Below are 27,910 nucleotides of genomic sequence, written 5' to 3'. Positions count from 1 at the left end.
TTCCTTTTCCAATGACTGTAATTGATTACATTCAACTAACTGGTACCTTTCTGAGATCACTGTTATGTACTTGTGCCTGATTTCCCTATCCTGAAGTTTCTCCACTCTTATCCTCCTGCATTTGGACCTGACCTCCTGCACTTTCGGCCTCACAATCCCAATTTCAACTGCAGATTAAATAATGATCAGTGTCTTCAAAGAATCCCCTGAATACATGTGTGTCCCTCAGCCTTCCTGAATTCCTTATCTGTTATTATATAGTCAATGACAGATCTGGTTCCCCTGCCTTCCCAAGTATACCGGTGAATGTTCTTATGTTTAAAAAAGGAGTTTGTGATTACTAAGCCCATCCTGGCACAGAAATCAAAGAGTTGTTTCCCGTTCCTGTTGGCCTCCATATCCTCTCCAAATTTACCCATAACCTTTTCATACCCTTCTGTTCGATTTCCAATCCTGGCATTAAAATCACCCATGAGCAGAACACTGTCCTTGTCCTTTACTCTAGCAACTACATCACTGAGTGCCTCATAAAAACTATCCATCTTATCTTGATCTGTCCCTTCACAATGTGAATATACTGATGCAATCCTAATTTTCTTGCTAGACACTGTCAAATCTCTCCACATCAGTCGTTCGTTTACATACCTTATTGCAACTACACTGGGTTCCATTTCTTTCCTGATGTAGAGCCCTACACCCCATTGTGCTATTCCTGCTTTGACTCCTGACAGGTAGACCTTGTATTCTCCCACTTCCTCTTCTTTCTCACCCCTTACCCGAATGTCACTAACAGCTAAAATGTCCAGCCCCATCTTACTTGCAGCCTCTGCCAGCTCTACCTTCTTCCCAGAGTAGCCCCCATTGATATTAATAGCTCCCCATCTCATTACCATTTGTTTACCAAGTCGTATCTTAGGAGTCCCTGGTTTGTCAGTTAGAGGTGGGACTCTGTCACCTCCAAAGGTCTGAGGCATTTTGCTCTGATTGTTGCCAGCATCATATTTAAAGTACCAGGGAAGCAGGTTGCTAGCCTTACTTGCACCGAGTCCCTTTGAGTTTTACCCCTAACGGTTGAGGGACTAACCGGTGGATTTGGTAGTCTTTGCCGTATGAGCACAAAGGTGACCACGACTCACAATATGTCCGAGATGCGCAGCCTTATTCCAAAGTAACTGGTATCCCGACTGTCGGGACCACTTACTTGGCCACTCATACGTTGCCCGTGGTTCATGAACAAGGACATGACTACAGGAACGCACACCATGAACCACCTACAAATAGGATATTTAGATAAAATATAAAAAGGTGGTGTGTGATAAGAGACAATAGTGATGGTACATACTACACATAGCAGAGTACATATATGAGATACAGTCAGAAATCAATAACATACAATAATTAAATTATCTTACTAAGTAGAGATAACTACAAGTGAATATACAGCTTATTCACAGTAATTAAAATTTTGTACCAAGAAATTCATGTACAGAATAGAAACAATGATTTAGTAGTAATTCCTTTAACTTAATTCTCATTATTTTGGGGGTTTTGCTTGTTTTTATGTCTGTTGGGAGGTGGTTGTATATTTTAATGCCCATACACTTAACCCCATTCGCATATAATTTTGTGTTGCGAGCTATAATTTGTAATTGGGTTTTGTTTCAGTGTCATGTGTGTGGCAGTCTGCATTTCTGTGGAGGGATTCCAAGGGCTGTATTGTAAAACAAGCTATTTCCATTATACATACGTTTTAAGATGCCCATCAAAAGGTGGTGTGGTTTCTGTTGGATTTGATGTCATTAAACAATCCCTGTCTCTTTAGATACACCTGTCTTTTTTTTCCAGTGTAATTCAAATACTCTGTCTATTCCTTGTTTTTATTTTAATCAATTTTTTTCAAGGAATAGGAAATAAAACTTAAACAACAGATTAGAATACTTATGAATGAATTGCTCTTTTCATAATGACATTTTTTGTTGTTGTGCCTATCTATGACTCAACATCACCACCATATGGAGAGTAGCAATCTATTCTTCTCATAATGTTGCCATTATTCTATCCTTGATTTTTCCATTGTTTGATTTTGCACTTTATATAGCTGCTTCTACCTCCTTCCATATTCCTGAGCAAGATAGTCCACAAATGATCATTGTAGTTTCTTACAGAGTTTATTATATACTGATCCAAAAACTTCACTTAAGAGAATAATGACCCAGGTGGCCATTATATGTGTATGTACCGTGAGTTCATTATATAGTAGCAAAAACCACATTTCCAAGTGATCTCTGTACAACAGTTAAAATGTTGTGGATGATTCTGTGTCTGCTGTCATATTCTAATAAAAACAGTGGAATGGAGATACAATTAAGTAAATGCTTATGTATGAACTTCAGACAAGATCATCTCACAAATGACGTGTACTCTAATAAAGAAACAATGCAAAACTTCACAAAATAATCACAAAAGAAAAAATGATTAGCATCTTAGTGAAAAAACAGTGAAATTTCGAAAGGACTTGAAGTGCCTATCTTCACATTATACTCAAAATGAAAATACGTGTTACCCTCGTGTGTTTGTAAAGTGAAACAGTCATGGCAAAAACAGAGTGGAATGTAATAAGATTTTTGGAATGCTAACAACAAACATTGTTCCGGCAACAAAAGCTTACCACTTTAAAGACCAGATAGGGCCAATATCTCATTAGTGTATCTCATTAGCATATTAGTGCATGTATCTCATTAATGTATTATGCAGTAAAGGGGATTTAAAATTGAATACCTAACAGACAAAAGTCAGTTGAAAACAATGGTGCACTTATTCTTTTGGACAACCACAGACATCATTTGACAACAAAAAGTGTAATCATTATATGAGGGACAAACAAATGTTGAAATGTACAGTCTTGACTTCAAGAATTCATTAAATATGTTCTTACCCACACTGTCACACTTGTCTATATTGTTCAGTGTTTTACACAAATTTGATTTGCAAAACATTAAAATTAGGTTCTATGAATATAATAATCATATTATGAGCTGTGAAGCAAACTATGAGCATGTGACTGTGCTTGAAGTAAATTATTTTCTCCACCAACATTTGACACACAGGAGGAAGAAAAAAATGCAAAAAATATTGTAAATATAACAATACATCAGTGAAAATAACTAGTTTTTTAAAATATACTATAATAGGATAGACAAAAAACCCTACTCACCATGCAGTTGCAGGAGTACACACATATAAAGGTATTGCAATTTGCAAGCTTTGGAGTCAGTAACTCCTGCTGCTGGCAGAAAGGTTATATGGGAAGGAATAAGGGCAAAGGAAAGGTACTGGTGAGGTTTAGGAAATGGGGAGAGTTCAGGAAAGTCTTAAATGGCCTCAGTTCAGGGGAGACTTACCAGATAGGATGAGAAGTAAAGATTGCATCAGATGAGATTTGAAAGCCAGAGAGTTTATAGATGGAAGATAGGGTAATATGCAAGACAGAGGTTACTGACAAAACATTGTGTGCAGATTAATAAGATCATAAAGCTAAATGCATTGTACGAGGGTGGTTTAAAAGTTCTCGGAATCACCATGAGAGGTCAGTGCTAGCACAACAAGTTGTTCCCATGATATTCATTGTTGCCTGTAAACACGTGCCACATCAGTGCCCTTGGAAGAGAGCTGCGACAGTGAGCTGTCTCTGTTGTTGTTCCCACATAGTGATTTGCAAAGATGGAAAAAATTGAGATTTGAGCAGTGATTAAGTACTTTGTAAAGAAAGGTATCAAAGCAAAGGACTTTCATGCTGATTTCCAGAATACACTGGGGGACTCTGCTCCTTCATATTCAACTGCTGACAAGTGGACAAACAGATTTAAATTTGGTCGGGAGAGCTTAGATGATTATCCGTGCAATGGTTGGCCAAGATGTGTCACTACTCCAGAAATCATTGCAAAAGTGCACAAAATGGTCATGGAGGATCGACAATTGAAAGTGCGTGACATTGCTCAAACTTGTCAGATGTCATCTGAAAGGGTATATCACATTTTAACTGAAGAATTAGAAATGAAAAAATTATCTGCAAGATGGGTGCCACGACTCTTGACAATGGATCAAAAATGCATGAGAATGGACATATCGGAACAATGTTTGGCCCGTTTTAGGAGAAACAAACAATGTTTTTTGTTCCGGTTTGTGAACACAAATGAAACTTGGGTGCACTACTATAAGCCAAAGACAAAACAACAGTCAAAGCAGTGGAAACATGCTGATTCTCTGTCACCACAGAAAACAAAGACAATTCCTTCAGCAGGAAAACTCATGGCATCAGTGTTCTGGGATGCAAAGGGGATTCTGTTTGTAGATTATCTCCCCACTGGGCAAACAATTACTGGAGAATATTTTGCTAACCTCCTGGACAAACTGCAACAAAAGATACGCAAAAAAAGGCTAGGTTTAGCAAGGAAGAAAGTCACCTTCCATCAAGACAAAATGGTTCAAATGGCTCTGAGCACTATGGGACTTAACTACTGTGGTCATCAGTCCCCTAGAACTTAGAACTACTTAAACCTAACCAACCTAAGGACATCACACACATCCATGCCCGAGGAAGGATTCGAACCTGCGACCGTAGCGGCCGCGTGGTTCCAGACTGTAGTGCCCAGAACCACTCGGCCACCCCAGCCGGCTTCAATCAAGACAATGCGGGCCCAAACCTATGTACCATTGCCATGTAAAATTACATGAACTAAGTTATGAACTGTTGCCACACCTGCCGTATTCACCTGATATGGCTCTGTCAGACTTCCATCTCTTCCCAAAACTGAAATTTTTTCTTGGTGGACAGAGATTCACTTCAAACAAAGAACTGATTGCCAGAGTTGACAACTATTTTACAGGCCTGGAGAAAACTCATTTTCAAGTTGGGATCAAGGCACAGGAACAGCATTGGACCAGTGCATTAATCTACAAGGAGACTGCATTGAAAAATAAAAAAATGTTTCAGTGATGTAAGTGCTTTTTCTCTATTCTGTTCTGAGAACTTTTCAAACCACCCTTGTATGCAATAGATGTGTGTGTGGGGGAGTAATGACTTGTCAAAAAATGAAAGATATAGAAAACTAAAACATGGTGAAGAAGGAACAGTTACTGAGAACAAATGCTGAGACTGAAGAATGTAATGTAAATTAAGGTCAAGTGGGTGGCAAGAATGAAGGAAATGTATTGCCAGTTTCCAGCTGCAGAGATCTGAGAAACTGGTATCTGGGGGAAGAATCCAGATGGCATATTACAGTACCTGGTACATAATGTATCATTTCACAGATGGTCTTCCCTTTGCAAATTACAGGGCTGGTGTAGGTGGTGGTATGAGGGTACATACGGCAAGTCTTATGGTGGGGACAATCACTGGGGTAAGAGTCACAGAGTAGGGAAGTGGGTGCTGAAGGAGCATATGGTATACAAGGATATTGCACAAACTGGAGGGTGACAAAAAGCTATTCGCTTGGTGAGCAGATTTTTTATTTACGTAAATATAATAAGATGTTCTTGGTTTAGTCTAAGGTTCTAAACCCGATTCCCAGTACATCAGATTACACAAACAGAGCCAAACAGAAGTTAAGCCCTTAATCAAAGATACCACACTGAAGGCAATCAAACAAACCTTCACAACTTACTCCAAATCCAGCAGCAAAATCCCAACTGAGGAGTCAGCTTCTAAACTCTGATTCAGTAATTTGAAGAACATGACTCAAGGGCCATCAAACAGTCTGCTCAATATGTGGCATGGTAGGCTTTTCTTCCCTACCCACAAAATTTTCAATACATTTATCTGTCGACACGTAATACCTATACGTAAATCTTTAAACTTATACTCTATTAAAATAATTATTCAGATAATCACTTCGAGTGCTCTGATTCCATTTGTGTAATTAGTTCTCATTAGGCACTCTCAATTAAAAGTTACAGGTAATAAAGTCAGTATTAGGGTTTGTTACATGCATAAGACTATGAACTAATACTTGTATTTAAGAAAGGTAACCTATACCATTTGAAAGTTAAACATTCCAACTTCCCAGTAAAGTATATTTAAATTGCCTACAGCTCTTTATATTTTGCAATAATTAAACTTAAGAGTTCAGAGCAAGTCCCATTTTCTGTTGCACATTTTGCAATAAACACTGTTAGATTCTCAGCTTTGGCTGCATATTTTTGCTATCTTAATTTTTCTGTACAGAATGACATACAGTATTGATTGACCAACTCATTAATTAACAATTTCAGGTAATTCACCCTAATTTTCAATGTGGTTTTCATGCATGTAAATGAGGGAATTCACATTGCAGAAGAAAAATACTTTCCACTTATTTTTCTAAATCTGTAAACAGCAGCATTTTCTGTAACCAAAAATTCTATTGGTTCTCATAATTAATCAAAAACAATATATCCCATAACAGTTTGTTCTTATACCATTCTTTATAAGACCAACAGGCAGTCTGCAGTTTGAAAGTAAATGAGTAACATCTATGTAAGTCTGCAGGTTTTCATGGCCACTGTCACTGAACGTAAATTCTCCTGTGTTGTTAGGCTGCAGCATACTTCTTCTACACAAGCCCTCTGCTACAATATTCGGCCCACAGCTAAATGAACACTGTCAGATATCAGCATGACATTCTCTTACACTGAAGAGCTAAAGAAATTGGTACACTTGCCTAATATCGTATAGGGCTGCTTCAAGCACACACAAGTGTCACAACACAACATGGCAGGGAATTGACTAATGTCCGAAGTACTGCAGGAGGAAACTGACAACATGAATCCTATAGGGCTGTCTGTAAATCCATAAGAAAACGAAGGGGTGGAGATCTCTCCTGAACAGCACATTGCAAGGCATCCCAGATATGCTCAACAATGTTCATGTCTGGGGAATCTGGTGGCGAGTGGAATTGTTTAAACTCAGAATAGTGTTCCTGGAGCCACTCTGTAGCAATTCTGGATGTGTGGGGTGTTGCATTGTCCAGCTGAAAGTGCCCAAGTCCATTGGAATGCACAATGGGCATGAATGGATGCAGGTGATCAAACAGGATGCTTATGTATGTGTCACCTTCAGAGTTGTATCTAGATATATCAGGGATCCCATATCACTCCAACTGCACATGCCCCACACCTTTACAGAGCCTCCACTAATTGAACAGTCCTTTGCTGAAATACAGGGTCCATGGATTCACGAGGTTGTCTCCATACTCGTACACATCCATCTGCTTGATACAATTTGAAATGAGACTCCTCTGACCAGGCAACATGTTTCTGGTCATCAACAGTCTGTTGTTGGTGTTGATGGGCCCTGGTGAGGCATGAAGCTTTTTGTCGTGCAGTCATAAAGGGTACACGAGTGGGCCTTTGGCTCCAAAAGCCAATACTGATGATGTTTCATTGAATGGTTCACACTTTGACACTTGTTAATTGTCCAGCACTTAAATCTGCAGCAATCTGCAGAAGGGTTGCACTTCTGTCACGTTGGATGCTTCTCTTCAGTCATCATTGGTCCCGTTCTTGCAGGATCTTTTTCCGGCTGCAGCAATGTCAGAGATTTGATGTTTTACAGGATTCCTGATATTCATGGTACACTCATGAAATACTCATAAGGGAAAATCGACACTTCATCGCTACCTCAGAAATGCTGTGTCCCATCGCTCATGCGCCGACTGTAACACCACATTCAAACTCACTTAGACCTTGGTAGCCTGCCATTGTAGCAGCAGTAATCAATCTAACAACTGCAGCAGATATTTGTTGTCACATATAGGCATTGCCAACGGCAGCATAATATTCTGCCTGTTTACATACCTCTGTATTTGAATACGCATGCCTATACCAGTTTCCCTAGGTGCTTCAGTGCATAAAAGGGAAGCTTTGCTGCACTTATGTTGGAGAACTTAGATATTGTATGTACTTGTGGTGGTGGCTGAGGTCACAATTATGCATGTCATGTAAGTCAAAATACAGAAACCAGCAAACATAATAGTGAAGAATTTTAACATTAAAATCTTTCACATGATTACAAAATATTGCTCCAGATGTTCGACCACTTCAGAATACGGGGAGTAGCTCACAATTGGTTCACCTCTTACTTTAACAACAGACAGCAAATGGGCATTTTCCACAGTGTTAAGACTGCCTGTGATTTGTGGTCTGAGTGGGGTACAGTCAAATGGGGGTGCCCCAGGGATCACTACTGTTCCTTGTTGTTGTTGTTGTGGTCTTCAGTCCTGAGACTGGTTTGATGCAGCTCTCCATACTACTCTATCCTGTGCAAGCTTCTTCATCTCCCAGTACCTACTGCAACCTACATCCTTCTGAATCTGCTTAGTGTATTCATCTCTTGGTCTCCCTCTACGATTTTTACCCTCCACGCTGCCCTCCAATGCTAAATTTGTGATCCCTTGATGGCTCAAAACATGTCCTACCAACTGATCCCTTCTTCTTGTCAAGTTGTGCCACAAACTTCTCTTCTCCCCAGTCCTATTCAATACCTCCTCATTAGTTACGTGATCTACCCACCTTATCTTCGGCATTCTTCTGTAGCACCACATTTCTAAAGCTTCTATTCTCTTCTTGTCCACACTAGTTATCGTCCATGTTTCACTTCCATACATGGCTACACTCCATACAAATACTTTCAAAAACGACTTCCTGACACTTAAATCTATACTCGATGTTAACAAATTTCTCTTCTTCAGAAACGATTTCCTTGCCATTGCCAGTCTACATTTTATATCCTCTCTACTTCGACCATCATCAGTTATTTTACTCCCTAAATAGCAAAACTCCTTTACTACTTTAAGTGTCTCATTTCGTAATCTAATTCCATCACCCAATTTAATTTGACTACATTCCATTATCCTCATTTTGCTTTTGTTGATGTTCATCTTATATCCTCCTTTCAAGACACTGTCCATTCCGTTCAACTGCTCTTCCAAGTCTTTTGCTGCCTCTGACAGAATTACAACGTCATCGGCGAACCTCAAAGTTTTTACTTCTTCTCCATGAATTTTAATGCCTACTCCGAATTTTTCTTTTGTTTCCTTTACTGCTTGCTCAATATACAGATTGAATAACATCGGGGATAGGCTACAACCCTGTCTCACTCCTTTCCCAACCACTGCTTCCATTTCATGCCCCTCGACTCTTACAACTGCCATCTGGTTTCTGTACAAATTGTAAATTGCCTTTCGCTCCCTGTATTTTACCCCTGCCACCTTCAGAATTTGAATGAGAGTATTCCAGTCAATATTGTCAAAAGCTTTCTCTAAGTCTACAAATGCTAGAAACGTAGGTTTGCCTTTTCTTAATCTAGCTTCTAAGATAAGTCGTAAGGTTAGTATTGCCTCACGTGTTCCAACATTTCTACGGAATCCAAACTGATCTTCCCCGAGGGCCGCTTCTACCAGTTTTTCCATTCGTCTGTAAAGAATTCGCGTTAGTATTTTTCAGCTGTGACTTATTAAACTCATAGTTCGGTAATTTTCACATCTGTCAACAACTGCTTTCTTTGGGATTGGAATTATTATATTCTTCTTGAAGTCTGAGGGTATTTCGCCTGTCTCATACATCTTGCTCACCAGATGGTAGAGTTTTGGCATGACTGGCTCTCCCAAGGCCATCAGTAGTTCCAATGGAATGTTGTCTACTCCCGGGGCCTTGTTTCGACTCAGGGCTTTCAGTGCTCTCTCAAACTCTTCACACAGTATCTTATCTCACATTTCATCTTCATCTACATCCTCTTCCATTTCCATAATATTGTCCTCAAGTACTTCGCCCTTGTATAAACCCTCTATATACTCCTCCCACCTTTCTGCCTTCCCTTCTTTGCTTAGAACGGGGTTGCCATCTGAGCCCTTGATATTCATACAAGTAGTTCTCTTCTCTCCAAAGGTCTCTTTAATTTTCCTGTAGGCAGTATCTATCTTACCCCTAGTGAGACAAGCCTCTACATCCTTACATTTGTCCTCTAGCCATCCCTGCTTAGCCATTTTGCACTTCCTGTCGATTTCATTTTTGAGATGTTCGTATTCCTTTTTGCCTGCTTCATTTACTGCATTTTTATATTTTCTCCTTTCATCAATTAAATTCAATATTTCTTGTGTTACCTAAGGATTTCTATTAGCCCTCGTCTTTTTACCTACTTGATCCTCTGCTGCCTTCAGTACTTCATCCCTCAGAGCTACCCATTCTTCTTCTACTGTATTTCTTTCCCCCATTCCTGTCAATTGTTCCCTTATGCTCTCCCTGAAACTCTCTACAACCTCTCATTCTTTCAGTTATTCCAGGTCCCATATCCTTAAATTCCCACCTTTTTGCAGTTTCTTCAGTTTCAATCTGCAGATCATAACCAATAGATTGTGGTCAGTATCCACACCTGCCCCTGGAAATGTCTTAGAATTTAAAACCTGGTTCCTAAATCTCTGTCTTACCATTATATAATCTATCTGATACCTTTTAGTATCTCCAGGATTCTTCCAGGCATACAACCTTCTTTTATGATTAATGAACCAAGTGGTAGCTATGATTAGGTTATGCTCTGTGCAAAATTCTACAAGGCAGCTTCCTCTTTCATTTCTTCCCCCCAATCCATATTCACCTACTATGTTTCCTTCTCTCCCTTTTCCTACTGTCGAATTCCAGTCACCCATGACTATTAAATTTTCGTCTCCCTTCAACACCTGAATAATTTCTTTTATCTCGTCATACATTTCATCAATTTCTTCATCATCTGCAGAGCTAGTTGGCATATAAACTTGTACTACTGTAGTAGGCATGGGCTTTGTGTCTATCTTGGCCACAATAATGCGTTCACTATGCTGTTTGTAGTAGCTAACCCACACTCCTATTTTTTTTATTCATTATTAAACCTACTCCTGCATTACCCCTATTTGATTTTGTATTTATAACCCTGTAATCACCTGACCAAAAGTCTTGTTCCTCCTGCCACCGAACTTCACTAATTCCCACTATATCTAACTTTAACCTATCCATTTTCCTTTTTAAATTTTCTAACCTACCTGCCCGATTAAGGGATCTGACATTCCACGCACCGATCCGTAGAACGCCAGTTTTCTTTCTCCTGATAACGACGTCCTCTTGAGTAGTCCCCGCCCGGAGATCCGAATGGGGGACTATTTTACCTCTGGAATATTTTACCCAAGAGGACGCCATCATCATTTAATCATACAGTAAAGCTGCATGTCCTCGGAAAAAATTACGGCTGTAGTTTCCCCTTGCTTTCAGCTGTTCGCAGTACCAGCACAGCAAGGCCGTTTTGGTTAATGTTACAAGGCCAGATCAGTCAATCATCCAGACTGTTGCCCCTGCAACTACTGAAAAGGCTGCTGCCCCTCTTCAGGAACCACATGTTTGTCTGGCCTCTCAACAGATACCCCTCCGTTGTGGTTGCAGCTACGGTACGGCCATCTGTATCGCTGAGGCACGCAAGCCTCCCCACCAACGGCAAGGTCCATGGTTCATGGGGGGTCCTGTTCCTTATTTATATAAATTATATACGCTCTAGTATCACAGGTAACTCCAAAATATTTCTGTTTGCTGATGACACTACCTTGGTAGTAAAGGATGATGTGTGCAACATTGGCTCTGTTTCAAATAGTGCAGTTCATTACATAAGTTCATGGCTTGCAGAAATTAAACTAATGCTAAATCACAGTAAGACTCAGGTTTTACAATTTCTAACACACAATTCAACAAAACCCAATGATTTAATTTCACAGAATACAATTAGTGAAACTGAACAGTTCAAATTTCTAGGTGTTCAGATAGATAGTAAACTGTCATGGAAAGCCCACATCCAGGGTCTTGCTCAAAGACTTAATGCTGGAATTTTTACTCTTCAAACAGTGTTCAACATGAAAATTAGTCAACTTTGCTTATTTTCATTAGCTTATGTCATATGGTATTATATTTTGGGGTAACTCTTCCCATTCTAAAAGGTAATTTTTGGCTCAGAAATGGGCAGTTTGGGTAATAACTGGTGTAAGTTTGCAATCCTCTTGTCGACCCCTGTTCAGTAGTCTGGTTATTTTGACGTTGCCCTCTCAATATATATATATTCTTTATTGGCGTTTCTTGTTAACAATATCAGCTTATTCCCAATTAGCAGCTTTCACTCAGTTAACACTTGGCAGAAATCCAATCTGCATTTGGATCATACTTCCTTAACCCTTGAGCAGAAAGGTGTGCGGTATACTGCTGCATCCATTTTCAGTAAGCTACCACAAGAATTCAAAAATCTTACAATTAATCCATGCACTTTCAAATCAAAACTGAAGATTTTCCTCAAGGTTCACTCCTTCTAATCTGTTGAGGAATTCCTTGAAAAATTAAGCTGAATCTTATGTTATATTGTTGGTTGTGTTTGCTTAAACTTATAGCTTGACTTTTTTTGGGTTCATAAACATTTTATTTTATCTGTTATTACTTTTATGTTTTAATTTCACTGACATGTTCCATGACCTTGGAGATCTGCTCCTCAATTTGGTCCTAAGGAACTAGGAACTAGACATTTAAATAAATAAAATAACTCTAATTAATATGAACTGTGACGGAATTGTATTATGACTAACAAGTACTGTAAAAGGTTATTGTTGTCCAAGTGAGTGGCTGTTGCAGTCGGTGATGTTAATTATGGACCAACTTAAACGAACTACTTTATTGAGTAATTATAAAGTGTAATTATATCTGATGAATTACTAAAGCAGTGTGCTAAATGCGAACAGTTTATTTTAGGCAAAATTGAATACATCACCATTGCAGAGTGATTGTTAAGCATTGTAAGATCTTATTCTGGACAGTTGCGTTAATTTTCTTTTGTAGTGTACAAGCTGTTCACCACACTTAATAAGTAAACTTTGCAAGGAATAAAGGAGTATGCTAATGAAATCTACTTGTTAGATTCATGCAAATTTTCGAAGGAACTCCATTGCATGCTTCTGCAGACTTTCAGCTTTGGAATGATCAAGATTGGTGCTTCTGACAAGACAGTGAAATATATGTCAATTCCATCACAAACAATATTTAAAAGGGGGAGACATTGATCTTGACCAAACCTGAACAGTCTGTGGAAGTGGTGTGATGCAAAAAGTCAACAGTAGCTCAGATAAAGCCGTATTGATGGACAGCTCAGTGGTTGAAAAGGCTCTGATGGAAAACTGCAATGGATGCAGGCAATGATGGAAGTAATGTGATCGGGGGAACATCAGTAATGCAGAGAGGTTGCCATATTGATGGATCATGTGACAGAAAGGACTTAGACATCAATAAGACGAAAGTCTTGAAACAGCTTCACATATGATTTATATGGACATGTCGTCAACAAATATGACAGAGTTAAGTGAGGTAATAAAATGGCCTTAAGAAATTTGAATGTTAATGTAAAAAATCAGTAAATAAATTATAGCAACAAAAGTCTTTACATGTGCCACTAAAATATGCTATCGGTCACAAACAAGCCACCAAAATATATTGTCAGTCACAAACAAAGTTATGGGTACTGAGATTTTGCTAAACATCAAACTACATTTTATTAGCACTCTTTACATCATACAACACTATCCAAAGTCATGTCACATCATCTCACTTTCTATGCCAGACTACATACTAACAAATTACTTCTGTACAAGTATCTTCAGAAATGGAGACTTGCAATCTTAATCAAACATCAGTTTTGGCACCTCACTGCGCAAAGAGACTTTGATTAGAAGTCAATGGTGCAAATAGAATTGTTGCATGTATCTATTGCTCCTAAATTTGAATTGCGAGTCATTCCAATACAGAACTGAAAATGTTCTACACAGTCTTCATCTAGCCAAGAAGTCTGTAGAGCTATGTGGAGTCTTCAATATTGACTTTCCAGAGTTCAGGAAAAGGAAAGAGTGATTTCTAAATCTTACAGATACTTACAATTCCAGTAAAAAATCCTACTGTTCCTTTCCTGGATCAGATATTTGTTGAATGCCAAATTGTTACTTCACTGGACTCATTGTCCACTGAAAACTATTAAAGAACTATAACACCAAGATGGTTCAATACACATAACATAGAAGTATTCAATGCCTTATTACCTACGGTAAGATGGGAAGGATTTTCTCAGATATATGACACCGCCAAGAAGTTTGAGCAATTTTAATGATTAATTTTAAATTGCTTTCCCTCTCAAAACACAAGTAGTAAGAGACACAACTCCAAAAACAGAGCCATGATTAACAACAAGCCTCAAAAGCTAATGAGTAAGGAAAAGAGAATTGCTCAAATACAAAAATGCCATAACATAAATTATCTTTCAGTCAGATATATGGCTGTATTGTAGGTATAACAGCAACAAAGGGTATCTGTTGAGAAGCCACACAAATGTGTAATTCCTAAGGAGGGACAGCAGCCTTTTCAGTAATTGCAGAGACAACAGTATGGATGACTGACTAATCTGGGCTTGAAACCAAAACAACCTATCTGTGCTGGTACTGAGAACACCTTAAAGCCAGGAAAAACTACAGCCTTAATTTTCCCCCAGGGCATGCAGCTCTACTGTATAGTTAAATAATAATGGTGTAATCTTGGGTAAAATATTCCAGAGGAAAAACAGTCCCCCATTTGCATCTTTGGACCGGGATTACTCAGGAGGATGTCTCCATCAGGAGAAACAAAACTGGCATTATACAGATAGGAGAATGAAATTTTAGAGCCCTTAATTGGGCATGTAGGTTAGAAAATTTAAAAAGGGAAATGTGTGGGTTGAAATTAGATGAGGTAGGAGTTTGTGAAGATCAGTGGCAGATGCAACAGGACTTCTAGTCTGCTGAACACAGGGTTATAAATACAAAATCACATAGGTAATGCAGCAGTAGGTTTAACAATGAGTAAGAAAATAGGAATGCAGGTAAGCTACTACGAACAGTATTGGCAATGCATTATCATAGCTATAATAGACACAAAGCCCACACCTACCATAGCAGTCCAAGTGTATATGCCAACTAGGTCTGCAGATGATCAAGAGAATGAAGAAGGAGATAAAAGAAATTATTCATATAGTTAAGGGAGATGAAAATTTAACAGTGACGGATTACTGCAATTCTATAGCAGGAAAAGGAAGAGAAGGAAAAAATAGCAGTTGAATACTGACTGGAAGAAAGGAATGAAAGAGGAAGCTGCCTGGTAGAATTTTGCTTAGAGCTTAATTTAATCATCCCTAACACTTGATTTAAGAACTATTAAAGAACACTGTATATGTGGAAGAGACCTGGAGACATTGGAAGGTTTCAAATTGATTATACTATGGTAAGACAAAGATTTCAGAACCAGATTTTAAATTGTAAGACATTTCCAGAGGCAGATGTGGACTATGTTTTACTAGTTATCAACTGCAGATTGAAACCAAAGAAACTGCAGGAAGGTAGGAAATTAAGAAGATGGGACTTGGATAAGTTGAAAGAACCAGAGGTTCTTGAGAGTTCCAGAGGGAGCATTAGACAATGATTGACTAGAATAGGGAAAAGGAACACTGTAGAAGATGGATGGGTAGCTTCAAGAGCTGAAGTAGTGAAGCCAGCAGAGGATCAAATAGGAAAATGACAAGACCTGAAGAAATCCTAGGAAAACACTGCAGATATTGAATTTCACTGGTGAAAGGTGAAAATATAAAAATGCACCTAGGAAGCATGTGAAAGGGAATACAAATGTCTAAAAAATGAGATTGATAGGCAAAGCATAATGGTTAAGTGGGAATGGCTAGAGGACAAATGTAAGAATTGAGGAGGAAAAATAGATATCACCCACAGGCAAATTAAAGAGATTCTTGGAGAAAAGAGAAGCAGGTGTGTGACTACCAAGAGGTAAGATGGCAAACCAGACCTAAGCAAAGAAGGGAAAGCTGAAATGTGGAAGGAGTATATAGAGCATCTATACAAGGGAAATGAACTTGAAGGAATTATTATGGAAACAGAAGAGGATGTAGCTGAAGATTAGATGGGAAATATGATGCTGCAAGAAGAATTTGATGGAGCACCAAAAAACCCAAGTCAAAACAAGGCCCCTGGAGTAAACGACATTCCATCAGAACTACTGATAGCCTTGGGAGAGCCAGTCATGACAAAACTCTTCCATCTGGTGTGAAAGATGTATGAGACAAGCAAAATGCCCACAGATTTCAAGAATAATGTAATAATTCCAATTCCAAAGAATGCAGTTGCTGGCAGGTGTGAAAATTACCAAACTATCATTTTAACAAGTCATGGTTACAATACACTAACAGAAATTCTGTACAAAAGATTTGAAACACTGGTAGAAATTGACCTCAAGGAAGATCAGCTTGGATTTTGGAGAACACACACGGCAGTTTTGGTTCTACAACGTGTCTCAGAAGATCAGCTAAAGGAAGGCGAACTGACATTTATAGCATTTGTAGACTTAGAGAAAGGTTTTGACAATGTTGACCTGAAAACTCTCTCGAAACTCTGAAGAAAGCTAGGGTAAAATACAGGAATTGAAGGGCTATTCAGAACTTGTATAAAAGCTAGATACAGTTATAAGAGTCAAGAGGCATGAAAGGGAAGCAGTAGTTCAGAAGGAAGTGAGACAAGGCTATTATTGCCTATTCCTGATGTTTCATTCTGTACACAGAGCAGCAGTACAGGAAAATAAAGAAAACTTAGGAGTATGAAATAAAGTTCAGGGTGAAGAAACAAAAACCTTAATGTTTGCAGATGACATTGTAATTGTTTCACAGACAGGAGAGGACTAGGAAGAGTAGTCAGATGGAGAGGTCAGTGTCTTGACAGGAAGATATAAGATGAAAATCAACAAACGCGTGACAAAGATAATGGAACATATTCAAATTAAATCAGGTGATGCTGAAGGAATTAGATTAGGAAAGGAGACACTTAAAGTAGTATATATGTTTTGCTATTTGAGCTGCAGAATAACTGATGATGGTTAAAGCAGAGAGAATATGAAGTGTAGAATGGCATTGGTACAAAAAGCGTTTCTGAAGAAGATGAAATTTGTGGATATCGAATACAGAATTAAGTGTTAGGAATTCTTTTCTAAAGGTATTTGTCTAGAGTGTAGGAATAGAGTTTTTGTAATGTGGTGCTACAGAAGAAAACTGAAGATTAGATGGATAGATCACATAACTAATGAGGAGGTACTGAAAAGAATTGGGTAGCAAGAAATTTGTGGCACAACTTGACTAATAAAAGGGTTCAATTGATAGGACACATTCTGAGACATTAAAGGACCACCAATTTATTATAGTAGGGAAGTGAGGGGGAATTGTGAAGGGAAACCAAGAGATGACTACAAAGAGCAAATTCAAAATGATGTAGGTTGTAGTAATTATCTGGAGATAAAGAGGCTTGCACAGGATACAGTAGCATGGTGAGCTGTATCTAATCAGTCTTTGGACTGAAGACCACAACAATCATGATACCTCTCCCCTATGCCATTATATTCATAAATGCATTCAGATATGCAAAATAGTTAAAACCAGGCAAAGAAAGAAAGAAAGAAAGCATAATTTCATATCAGAGATACCAAGTAAAATCCAAGTAGTCTGCAAAGTAATAAAGAAGGAAGCAAATAAAATAAACCTTAAAAGGAAAACGTCAAAGTAATAAAGAAGGAAGCAAATAAAATAAACCTTAAAAGGAAAACGTCACACTGTACGGTGATAATATGAGAGTTATTAATTCCCAATAGATACTGTGACATATTTTTTCAGACAGTATTCTACATGTGTCACAAGTAATTTAATAGTCAGTGATAACAGAAGTAGTCCAAACAAACGTCAAACAAAATACATTCTATTTCTCCTCAATATAAATTTTTGAAACAATTCCATATGATATCGTTCACATTGAAATAACATTTAAAAATGTTCTCAGAAACTGACAGAGTGCCAGACTTTATCATAAATCAATTCATTAGAAATATTTCAGTTGTTGTTGTTGTGGTCTACAGTCCAGAGACTGGTTTGATGCAGCTCACCATGCTACTCTATCCTGTGCAAGCTTCTTCATCTCCCAGTACCTACTGCAACCTACAGCCTTCTGAATCTATTTAGTGTACTCATCCCTTGGTCTCCCTCTATGATTTTTACCCTCCACACTGCCCTCAAATATATTTCAGTACCTCTTGTAAATTAGCTGATTGTCAAAAATTTCCAAACTTATCTCTACTCTTTAGACAGGAGAGACAGCAAATGAAGAGACCATAGATAGGCTGAAACTTCCTGGCAGATTAACCCTTCTGATACCGAGTATTTTTTGTTACACTGAGTACCATTGGGGTCTTTAGTGACCCCAACGGAATTTATTTTTTATTGTGGATAGTTTTAATAATGGTAGGATAAAATCACATTCCTTATTTTTTCCACAATCTAAAACATAATTTCAGTGACATTACATTAAATTAAAATGCATATTTTTTAAATTATTTGTTTCCGTAAAATTTACAAACTATTCTCATGAAACAACAAACATTTTTGATTAAATTCCGAATTGACATTGATGACACATTACACTTACAGCAATAAATTGCAGAGTGGTTTTTACACACAGAACATCCACATTTTGAACATTTATGGGTGAATTTTTTATCATGAGACCTTTTTCTTTGGTTGTACTGTTGATGGAAGTACCACAAAAATAATTTTGTCTGGCTTTCTTCCGACGAGCTGCTTTCCTAATGCTATGAGAAATGCCTGTCTCTTGTAGTTGGTCCTTTCTGCCCAGTCTAGTGTAAGATGTAGCCATATGATAAATGCATTCAGTGCACTGATATCAATCATGTTGTAAAATAATACCATTGGCCACCTTCTGCTCACCCTCTTTGTAGTGTATGTTCTAACCAGCTTGTCCATGGTATCTACTCCTAATTTTGTTTTATTATAATCCAGAATCATTACTGGCTTGCATTCTTCACAATCTTCCATTTCCTTCCTTGAATGCATTGTACTGAGCAAAGTTACAACTTTTCCCTTTTTCGGACAATATGAAACATTTGAAGCATGCTCTTGGAACCCAAAAATAGATGAATGTTTGACTCGACCTTTGGTCTGAGTGAAAGCTTGTGGTAGTTCTCCTTCACTTTTTCTAATTGTTCCTAAGAGTGTGAGATTGATTTTCAGAAGTTCTCTCGCCAAACTAAGGCTAGTGAAAAAATTGTCAGTTGTTACATTTCTGCCACTGTTTTCCAAGCCTTTCACCATATCTAAAACAACTCTCTTGCCTTGACCAACTTCAAGAGATTGATTTTCTTGTCAACCAGTGTAAACTTGGAGATTGAGAACGTAAGACATTGCACTATCACATACAGCCCATAATTTCAATCCATATTTTCCTGGTTTTGAAGCAATATATTGCCGAAATGGACATCTACCATGAAATGCCACAAGTCAGAAATATGTGTTACTTCCTGTTCAGGCTGGACATCTGCACTGTCAAATCTTCTTCTGAACTTCCGTCTGATTGAGGAATATTCTCTTCCAAGACGACAATTTCTCCATCGCTGCATGAGACATCAGAAACTATATCACTGATATCACTACTTGATTCTCCAGATAGAGGATTATCCTGCAGTAATATTTCAAGCACTTCGTCTTCAGAAAGGTGACGAGACATTTTCAACTAAATGCAACACACACAACAGTAGTCTCCACGTGTATGGAACAAATAACTGTCGGCTTATAAAGGCAACAATCACACGTTACAACAATATTTACAAGAATAAAACAAAGGAAATACAGCAACAGTTCCAGGTTCAATGCAGCATTATTGGGTAATAATACGGCAAGAGAGCATTGGGGTCGCATTTGACCCCAATGGTATTCAGTGGTTCTTTCTTGATTTTCTGCAATACTAAATATTTTCAAAAAGTTATAGTAATATATTATGAACCCATTACTTAATTCAGGAAAAGTCCGAATTTTTCATAATTTTTAGGAATAGGAAATAAGGTATATTTTACAGAAAATTATGGCCTGGGGCCATTACAGACCCCACGGTATTAGAAGGGTTAAAACTGTGTGCCGGACCGAGGCTCGGACTTGGGACCTTTGCCTTTCGCAGGCAAGTGCTCTACCAACTGAGCTACCCAAGCAGGACTCATGCCCCGTCCTCACAGCTTTATTTCTGCCAATACCTCGTCTCCTGCTTTCCAAACTTTACAGAAGCTCTCCTGCAAACCTTGCAGAACTAGCACTGCTGAAAGGAAGGATACCGAGGAGAGTTTGAGTCTCGGTCCGGCACACTGTTTTAATCTGCCAGGGAGGTTCATACCAGCGCACACTCCGCTGCAGCGTGAAAATCTCATTCTGGAAACATCCCCCAGGCTGTGGCTAAGCCATGTCTCCGCAGTATCCTTTCTTCAGGAGTGTTAGTTCTGCAAGGTTCGCAAGAGAGCTTCTGTAAAGTTTGGAAAGTAGGATAGTGAAAATCTCATTCTGGAAACATCCCCCAAGCTGTGGCAAAGCCATGTCTCTGCAATATCCTTTCTTTCAGGAGTGCTAGTTCTGCAAGGTTCGCAGGAGAGCTTCTGTAAAGTTTGGAAGGTAGGAGACGAGGTACTGGCAGAAGTAAAGCTGTGAGGACAGGTCGTGAGTCAAGCTTGGGTAGCTCAGTTGGTAGAGCACTTGCCCTCGAAAGGCTGAGCTCCCGAGTTCGAGTCTCGGTCTGGCACACAGTTTTAATCTGCCAGAAAGTTTCATATCAGCGAACACTCCGCTGCAGAGTGAAAATCTCATTCTAGAGTACTTGAGACTTTATCACTTATAATAAGTGCTGTTTTTTGCTGAAATATGTCAAGCACCACTAACCTGGGGCATTTTTACAAAGAGACTGAAATATGCCATTGCTAAAACTCTCTGTAAGAAAGATGATAGGAGAGATATAAACAACTACTGATATGTTGCACTACTGCTATCATTTTCCAAACTGTTTGAGAAGGTTACTGTTTTAGAACAGTATCCCAGCTGAGCAACAATAACATCCTTAGCAAAATATTATTTAGATTTCAGAAGAGTTGCTCAACTGAGAATGCCACCTACACATTTAATCAGCAAATTTTACAAGCATTAAATAACATAGCACCTTTGGTATTTTCTGTGAGTCATGTCACAGACTAACTACATTACAATGACAGGCATTTTAAGCTGACTGCAGAACAATCCTGACTGACACTATGTACACTTTGTGTAACGATTACAAAAATAAGTTATGAGAAATTAGGCCTCATACGGAGGCATACAGACAGTCATTTTTCCCTCACTTTGTTTGCAACTGGAACAGGAAGGAAATGACTAGTAATGGTACAACATACCCTCCACCATGCGCCACATGATGGTTTGTAGAGTCTGTCTGTAAATGTAGATGTAGATGTTATCCTACATATACTGAGGTTATAAGGAATTGATGGTATAGCCAGCCAACGGATAGTGTCACACCCAGCCCAAAGAATGCAGAAAGTTGTACTTAATAAATCAAGAAACGTAAACAGGGGAGATTCTTTGATTCGGGAGAACTCTTTTACGGGCTTCCACAAGGTTCAATCTTAGTCTTCTATTGTTTCTCATATATTTAAAAGACCTTCTGTCAAATAATAGTCTTTCTGCAGATGACACTACAAACGTAACCAATCTAAACACACATGCATCAACAGAAGAATGGTACATAACGTTCTTAAAACTATTCTGCAAATAATCTCACTCTCAATTTCAAATAGACACAACATATTCAGCTCTGCATACTGCAATGACATAAAGGTTTTCCTCTTTTTCAAACAGAATCTATTGATGGTGGCTGAACTGTTAATGAATCACTCAATACCACTTCCATTCAGTATTTTGCTGGGGAGCTGGTTTTGATATTGCATTCAGCCATTACTTTTATTTCTTTATCCTACCCGTAAGTTATGAAAATATTTGTTTTTTTTATATACATAAAAACATGTGCACTCTGAAAAACTAGTCATCCAGGTATTTTTATATTTAACTTTAACAAAATTGGATAAAATAATTATTCTTGTTAATGCAAAGTATATTTTACAATAATGTATGAATCCACATTTTTCTAATGTACAAAATTAATCTTGTAGTGCAGATCAGTGAACTAAACCAGCAACAGCAACAATTAGTATTCAGTAATCTGCAAAGCAAAAGCCAGACCACCATACTGCAAAGTTTTGATACATAGATTTTAGCTCCTAGACCACTGAGATCATGACAAAGATAAGCAGTGTCCAATGTTTCATATAACTACCACTCAATGGACAATTTTTTTTTTCAAGAATGCAATGACTCACTAGAGTGCACAGTACCTATTTTTTAAAGTGTTTTCAGTAATACCACTGCAAAAGATAGTTATAACATCTAGTTGTGTTACACCAATAAATAGCATAACACATTTTAAGGAAACTGTATTTTCATAGGGATAAGGTACATTGCACTCGATTACACTGATCCACTGTATCCTTTCTTTTAGTTTATTAAAAATTGATCAGCAGCACTTTATGGTATTTTCTATGCTTCCAAACATGGTGGCATTAAGTTTGTGAAAATCCTGTCTTTGGCCCATGCTACCATATTGATTATTTCCGTCAGTGCCAGCCAACAGTTAACCGCCACGAATACATCACTAAAAATTTAATTGTTGCCAAAATGGCACGTGCCAACACTCAGTTCGGATGAATAAATCCTTGAAAATGTAATTATTGTCAAACCAGCACATGGAAATTTAAAATTCTTATTGCCTATATTGAAGAATTTCAGTATCATAAACATAGCTGATCATTATCAGCAACAACACAATAATTTTATTTGACGAAGGAGTCAGGTGGAGCCGACAGTTGCAGATAGTTATTTTCAAATGTAGATTTTCATTTCTAACAACTGTTAACATTAACAGCTTCTGAAGAAGGATAACTTATGATTATCTGAAACCAGCGAAGAATGAATACTTACCATCTGCAACTGCTGGCTCTACCTGATGCCATCCCTGAATAAAAAATATACCAGACAAAGTATAGTATGTGCATAAAAAGTTGCCAGTCATCTTAGGGTGCTGGTTGTAGGGGCAGGTAGATTTGTCTTTGTGGGATGAGGGGATGATATGTGAGAACGTTTTATTGTTTGTCTTCCAGTCTTGACAACTCAGGGATGTGCATTCCTCCTACCAATTAGCTGCTATGCTATAAATTCCATATGTAAGTAACATGGCTTAGTGAATGCACATTATAGAGATGGCCATCTTCAAATGCAGTTCATATTTGTAGCAAGGAATATGAAACTGAATTAAGACTGTTGTAATACAATTCAATGAGTAGAAGAAAAATGACATTCAAAACATTTAGTAAATATTTGTGACTGTGTCTCATATTGTGCAATGCTTTTAAATACAAGTACAATTAATTTTATTAATCAATTAATCATCCACTCACAAGACAACACAACAACAGTGTAAAAGTTTTGGAGTGGCTCAGACTGGCAGCCATGTGCAACAGAGAGCAGTCAGCAAACAAGAAGAGTTGCGAATGGTGCTGACTTTTATTGACCAGTGGTTGGAGGTTGGTGGCCAGTTAACCATGTCCTTCCTATAGCTAGCCTACTGGGGACTCATAACATACTAATTTATTTAGGTTAGCAATTATATAATATAATAATTCCAATCCCGAAGAAAGCAGGTGTTGACAGATGTGAAAATTACCAAACTATCAGTTTAATAAGTCACAGCTGCAAAATACTAATGTGAATTCTTTACAGACGAATGGAAAAATTGATAGTAGCCGACCTCGGGGAAGATCAGTTTGGATTCTGTAGAAATGTTGGAACACATGAGGCAATACTAACCTTACGACTTATCTTAGAAGAAAGATTAAGGAAAGGCAAACCTATGTTTCTAGCATTTGTAGACTTAGAGAAAGCTTTTGACAATGTTGACTGTAATATTCTCTTTCAAATTCTAAAGGTGGCAGGGGTAAAATACATGGAGCGAAAGGCTATTTACAATTTGTACAGAAACCAGATGGCAGTTATAAGAGTTGAGGGGCACGAAAGGGAAGCAGCAGTTGGGAAGGGAGTGAGACAAGGCTGTAGCCTCGCCCCGATGTTATTCAATCTGTATATTGAGCAAGCAGTAAAGGAAACAAAAAGAGTTGGAATTAAAATCCATGGAGAAGAAATAAAAACTTTGAGGTTCGACGATGATGTAATTCTGTCAGACAGCAAAGGACTTGGAAGAGCAGTTGAACGGAATGGACAGTGTCTTGAAAGGAGGATATAAGATGAACATCAACAAAAGAAATACGAGGATAATAGAATGTAGTCGAATTAAATCGGGTGATGCTGAGGGAATTAGATTAGGTAATGAGACACTTAAAGTAGTAAAGGAGTTTTGCTATTTGGGGAGCAAAATAATTGATGATGGTCGCAGTAGAGAGGATATAAAATGTAGACTGGCAATGGCAAGGAAAGCATTTCTGAAGAAGAGAAATTTGTTAACATTGAGTATAGATTTAAGTGTCAGGAAGTCGTTTCTGAAAGTATTTGTATGGAGTGTAGCCATGTATGGAAGTAAAACATGGATGATAAATAGTTTGAACAAGAAGAGAATAGAAGCTTTCGAAATGTGGTGCTACAGAAGAATGCTGAAGATTAGATGGGTAGATCACATAACTAATGAGGAGGTATTGAATGGAATTGGTGAGAAGAGGAGTGTGTGGCACCACTTGACCAGAAGAAGGGATCGGTTGGTAGGACATATCCTGAGGCATCAAGGGATCACAAATTTAGCATTGGAGGGCAATGTGGAGGGTAAAAATCATAGAGGGAGACCAAGAGATGAATACACTAAGCAGATTCAGAAGGATGTGGGTTGCAGTAAGTACTGGGAGATGAAGAAGCTTGCACAGGATAGAGTAGCATGGAGAGCTGCATCAAACCAGTCTCAGGACTGAAGACCACAACAACAACAGCAATTATTGATACATATGTAGCACTAGGTACCTGTTCCCCCTCCGCCAATGTCAGTATCGGCTCTTGAGCAAAAAAAGTTTTAGACTTGAAGTCCTTGCCTTCCATTCCCTGTTGTTGGCCATCTTTACCTGTGAAACATTTACTCACCAGAGCTGTTCAATGTGGATGAACATTATTGTCCATGAAAAAAGGTAGACTGACGGAATAGCCGTTCTTGAGAGTCATCTACATAATTGAAGTAGCTGATCTCTGTACCTCAGGGTGTTTCCCTTCAACCACTAACAAAGATGTGAAACTTTAAAAACACATTAAATAGCACACCTTCCAACTTCAGGACACATCACCATCACTGAACTGGTCTCTTTCCTCGATAATCCCTTGATTTGACCAGTTATAACTTCCCCTTCAAATCAACATGTAATGATAGTAATGCTATAGATTTAAGATCCACTTGCAAAAAGAACATCCCTCCAATCAGTCAGCCCCACTCTTTGTGCTGCTGACCCCACATTAAATAACACAATGTTTACACTGCTCTACACATGACACACACTATTTGATGTCTGCCATATAGGCCATATGCTCTAACTCACCAACACAAATTTTGTCAAGAAACTGCAACTTCTCGTGCGACTGTAAGCTCTACAGATAATTTCTTTCAGATGTTGCAGAATTTACCAAACATTCAAAGCCCAATAATGGTTCATTTTGTAGAATGATTACCTTCTACTACTTATATGCCGACCTTACGCTGGCCTGTGATCCGTAGTTACTGTGTCTCACAAGGGAAACTCCCCATCACCCCTCTCCCCCCTCAGATTTAGTGACAAGTGGGCCCAGTAGACAGCCCATCAAAAACTGAACATCAGGCATGAAAATAGGAAGAAGGTCTACTGGACTGTTAAAAAGAAAGCAAAATGGATACAGTGAATGGCCCAAGAACAAGACACGCAATATAGGCCTACTAGGAAGAGAAATGGCTCATGGTTAATGCCGGCATGGTAGCTCAGCATGTTCAGTCAGAGAGCTGGTTGGCCTCTGCAACAAAAAAACTGAGTGACAAGATCAACAACGAACTTCAACAGATGTCATGTGACGTCCGCTACGACAAAATACAACGAACCATGACAGAAAAAAAAAGTGGTTACAATGTTGCACTGCCAAGTGGGCGATCCATGTTCAAACCTCCCTGTGCCAATTGCCCCCTCCCCCCAAATTTGTGTCTGTGTCACGGTGTAACATCCGTTTGCAACAGTGACAAGGTGACAAGTCAACCAAACCTCATATGATAGGAATCTCTTACCAACACACCAAATATGTATGCCTTGTGAGTGAGTGAGATAAGCCTTCTTGCTCAATATAGGTGTTTGTATGAATGTGAATGTGCTCACTCCCAAGGAAATGATGAAAACATAATAGTTTCTCACATATGCTGCAACAAATGAATGCAAGAATTTTGCACTCACACAGTTTCTCTGTGCTCTATCAAAACATACATATTTAACATTTTTGAAGTTGCTTCCCTTTTGGTAGTCTTGACTATTGAATTCCTTTGTTGTAACATAATTCACACCCATTTACTTGTTGTCTTCATTTCTGTGATATGTCTATGCAGTATCTCACCTGCGATGATAACATATTATTACCACATGATTCATATTCTATAAGCTATGTATAGTATGACTAACTGCCAAGACTACAGAAAGAGAGCAAACATTTCAGTGACCAGACAGACAGTTCATAATGTTCTGGAAAGAAAAAAATAAAGAAATACATAAAAACACAAAAAAGAAGGCAGGAGGGAATTTTGAACACAGCTCACCCTCTTGGCAGTCCAACACCATGACCACTTAAACACAACACCAATCTGTTGTTTCCTCCTCTTTATTCCACTTTTTGTTCTTGGATTGTTCACTGTTTCTATCTTGCCTTTCTTTTCACAGTTCAGAACACTTCTTTCTGTTTTCATGCTTGATTTGTGTTCAGTTTTTGACAGGATATCCACTGGGCCATCTTACCATTCAATCTGAGTGAGGTGTGTTGGTGTCAGAACCATGACAAAAGTGTTGAAATCACACTTTGTGACACATTCAGTGTTACTGAAATAGTGAGTAGTCTGCTTTAGTGTAACTCAGGATTTTACTCCACAGAAGAGGAGCCAAACAGTATCTTTGCTGCATTGCATTGTGAACATCACCAGGAGATATCCCTCTGGTCACAAAATGATGTACACATTACTGAGACACTGTGGATCTATAACACTGGTTTTAATTGTTTCTGAATCATTCCTACAAACACAGTGATTTTGGTTTGTGAGGAAGTCTTCGCTTTAATTTATGGTGATTATTCACGTTTTCTACTTTCATTTTTCACTTTTCCAAATTATATTAGAGTTTTAGACATTAATGTATCTAAGATTACACACATTAGTATAATAATATAGTTATGGACAAGCAAAAATAGGCAACTGTACCTTACTCAGCAGGGTCTTCACAGCCATCTGATTGCGTCCAGATACGCAGATCACTTTAGTCAGGGGATATATGTAACAATCTTTTCTCTGGGCTGTTTGTGGTCTTCTCAGAATTACATGTGCATTTGATCCACCAAGTCCAAAAGAATTAATTCCGATTAAATTACCATGAAAATTAAGTCGCTTGGTGACCACCTAAAATAGATCTCACCTATCAATAACATAATTACTGTGCAAATAATGACACTACAACACAAATATTACAATAAAAGTAACAAAATTTGGAATTTTTATTTAGCTGTGAGATAAGAGGGATAGCAGCCTTTTCAGTAGTTGCAGGGGCAACAGTCTGGATGATTGACTGACCTGGCCTTGTAACAATAACCAAAACGGCCTTGCTGTGCTGGTACTGCAAATGGCTGAAA

The 27,910-nt window shown here is 38.3% G+C and overlaps 1 protein-coding gene across 1 annotated transcript in view; it reads right to left on the bottom strand.

Annotated features, from left to right (window-relative positions):
- Window positions 1-27,910, bottom strand: part of LOC126252297 (fatty acid synthase-like) — a 338,172-nt gene that overhangs the window by 288,689 nt on the left and 21,573 nt on the right. Inside the window, exon 6 of the mRNA XM_049953179.1 lies at window positions 27,486-27,680. Coding sequence (XP_049809136.1) covers window positions 27,486-27,680 — 195 coding nt within the window. The remainder of the gene's footprint in view (window positions 1-27,485; window positions 27,681-27,910) is intronic.

This window comes from Schistocerca nitens, chromosome 4 (assembly GCF_023898315.1).
Source record: "Schistocerca nitens isolate TAMUIC-IGC-003100 chromosome 4, iqSchNite1.1, whole genome shotgun sequence".
Taxonomy (NCBI): Eukaryota; Metazoa; Arthropoda; class Insecta; order Orthoptera; family Acrididae; genus Schistocerca; species Schistocerca nitens.
Note: the sequence above shows the minus strand (reverse complement) of the source record. Positions and strands in the feature narration are given on the sequence as shown.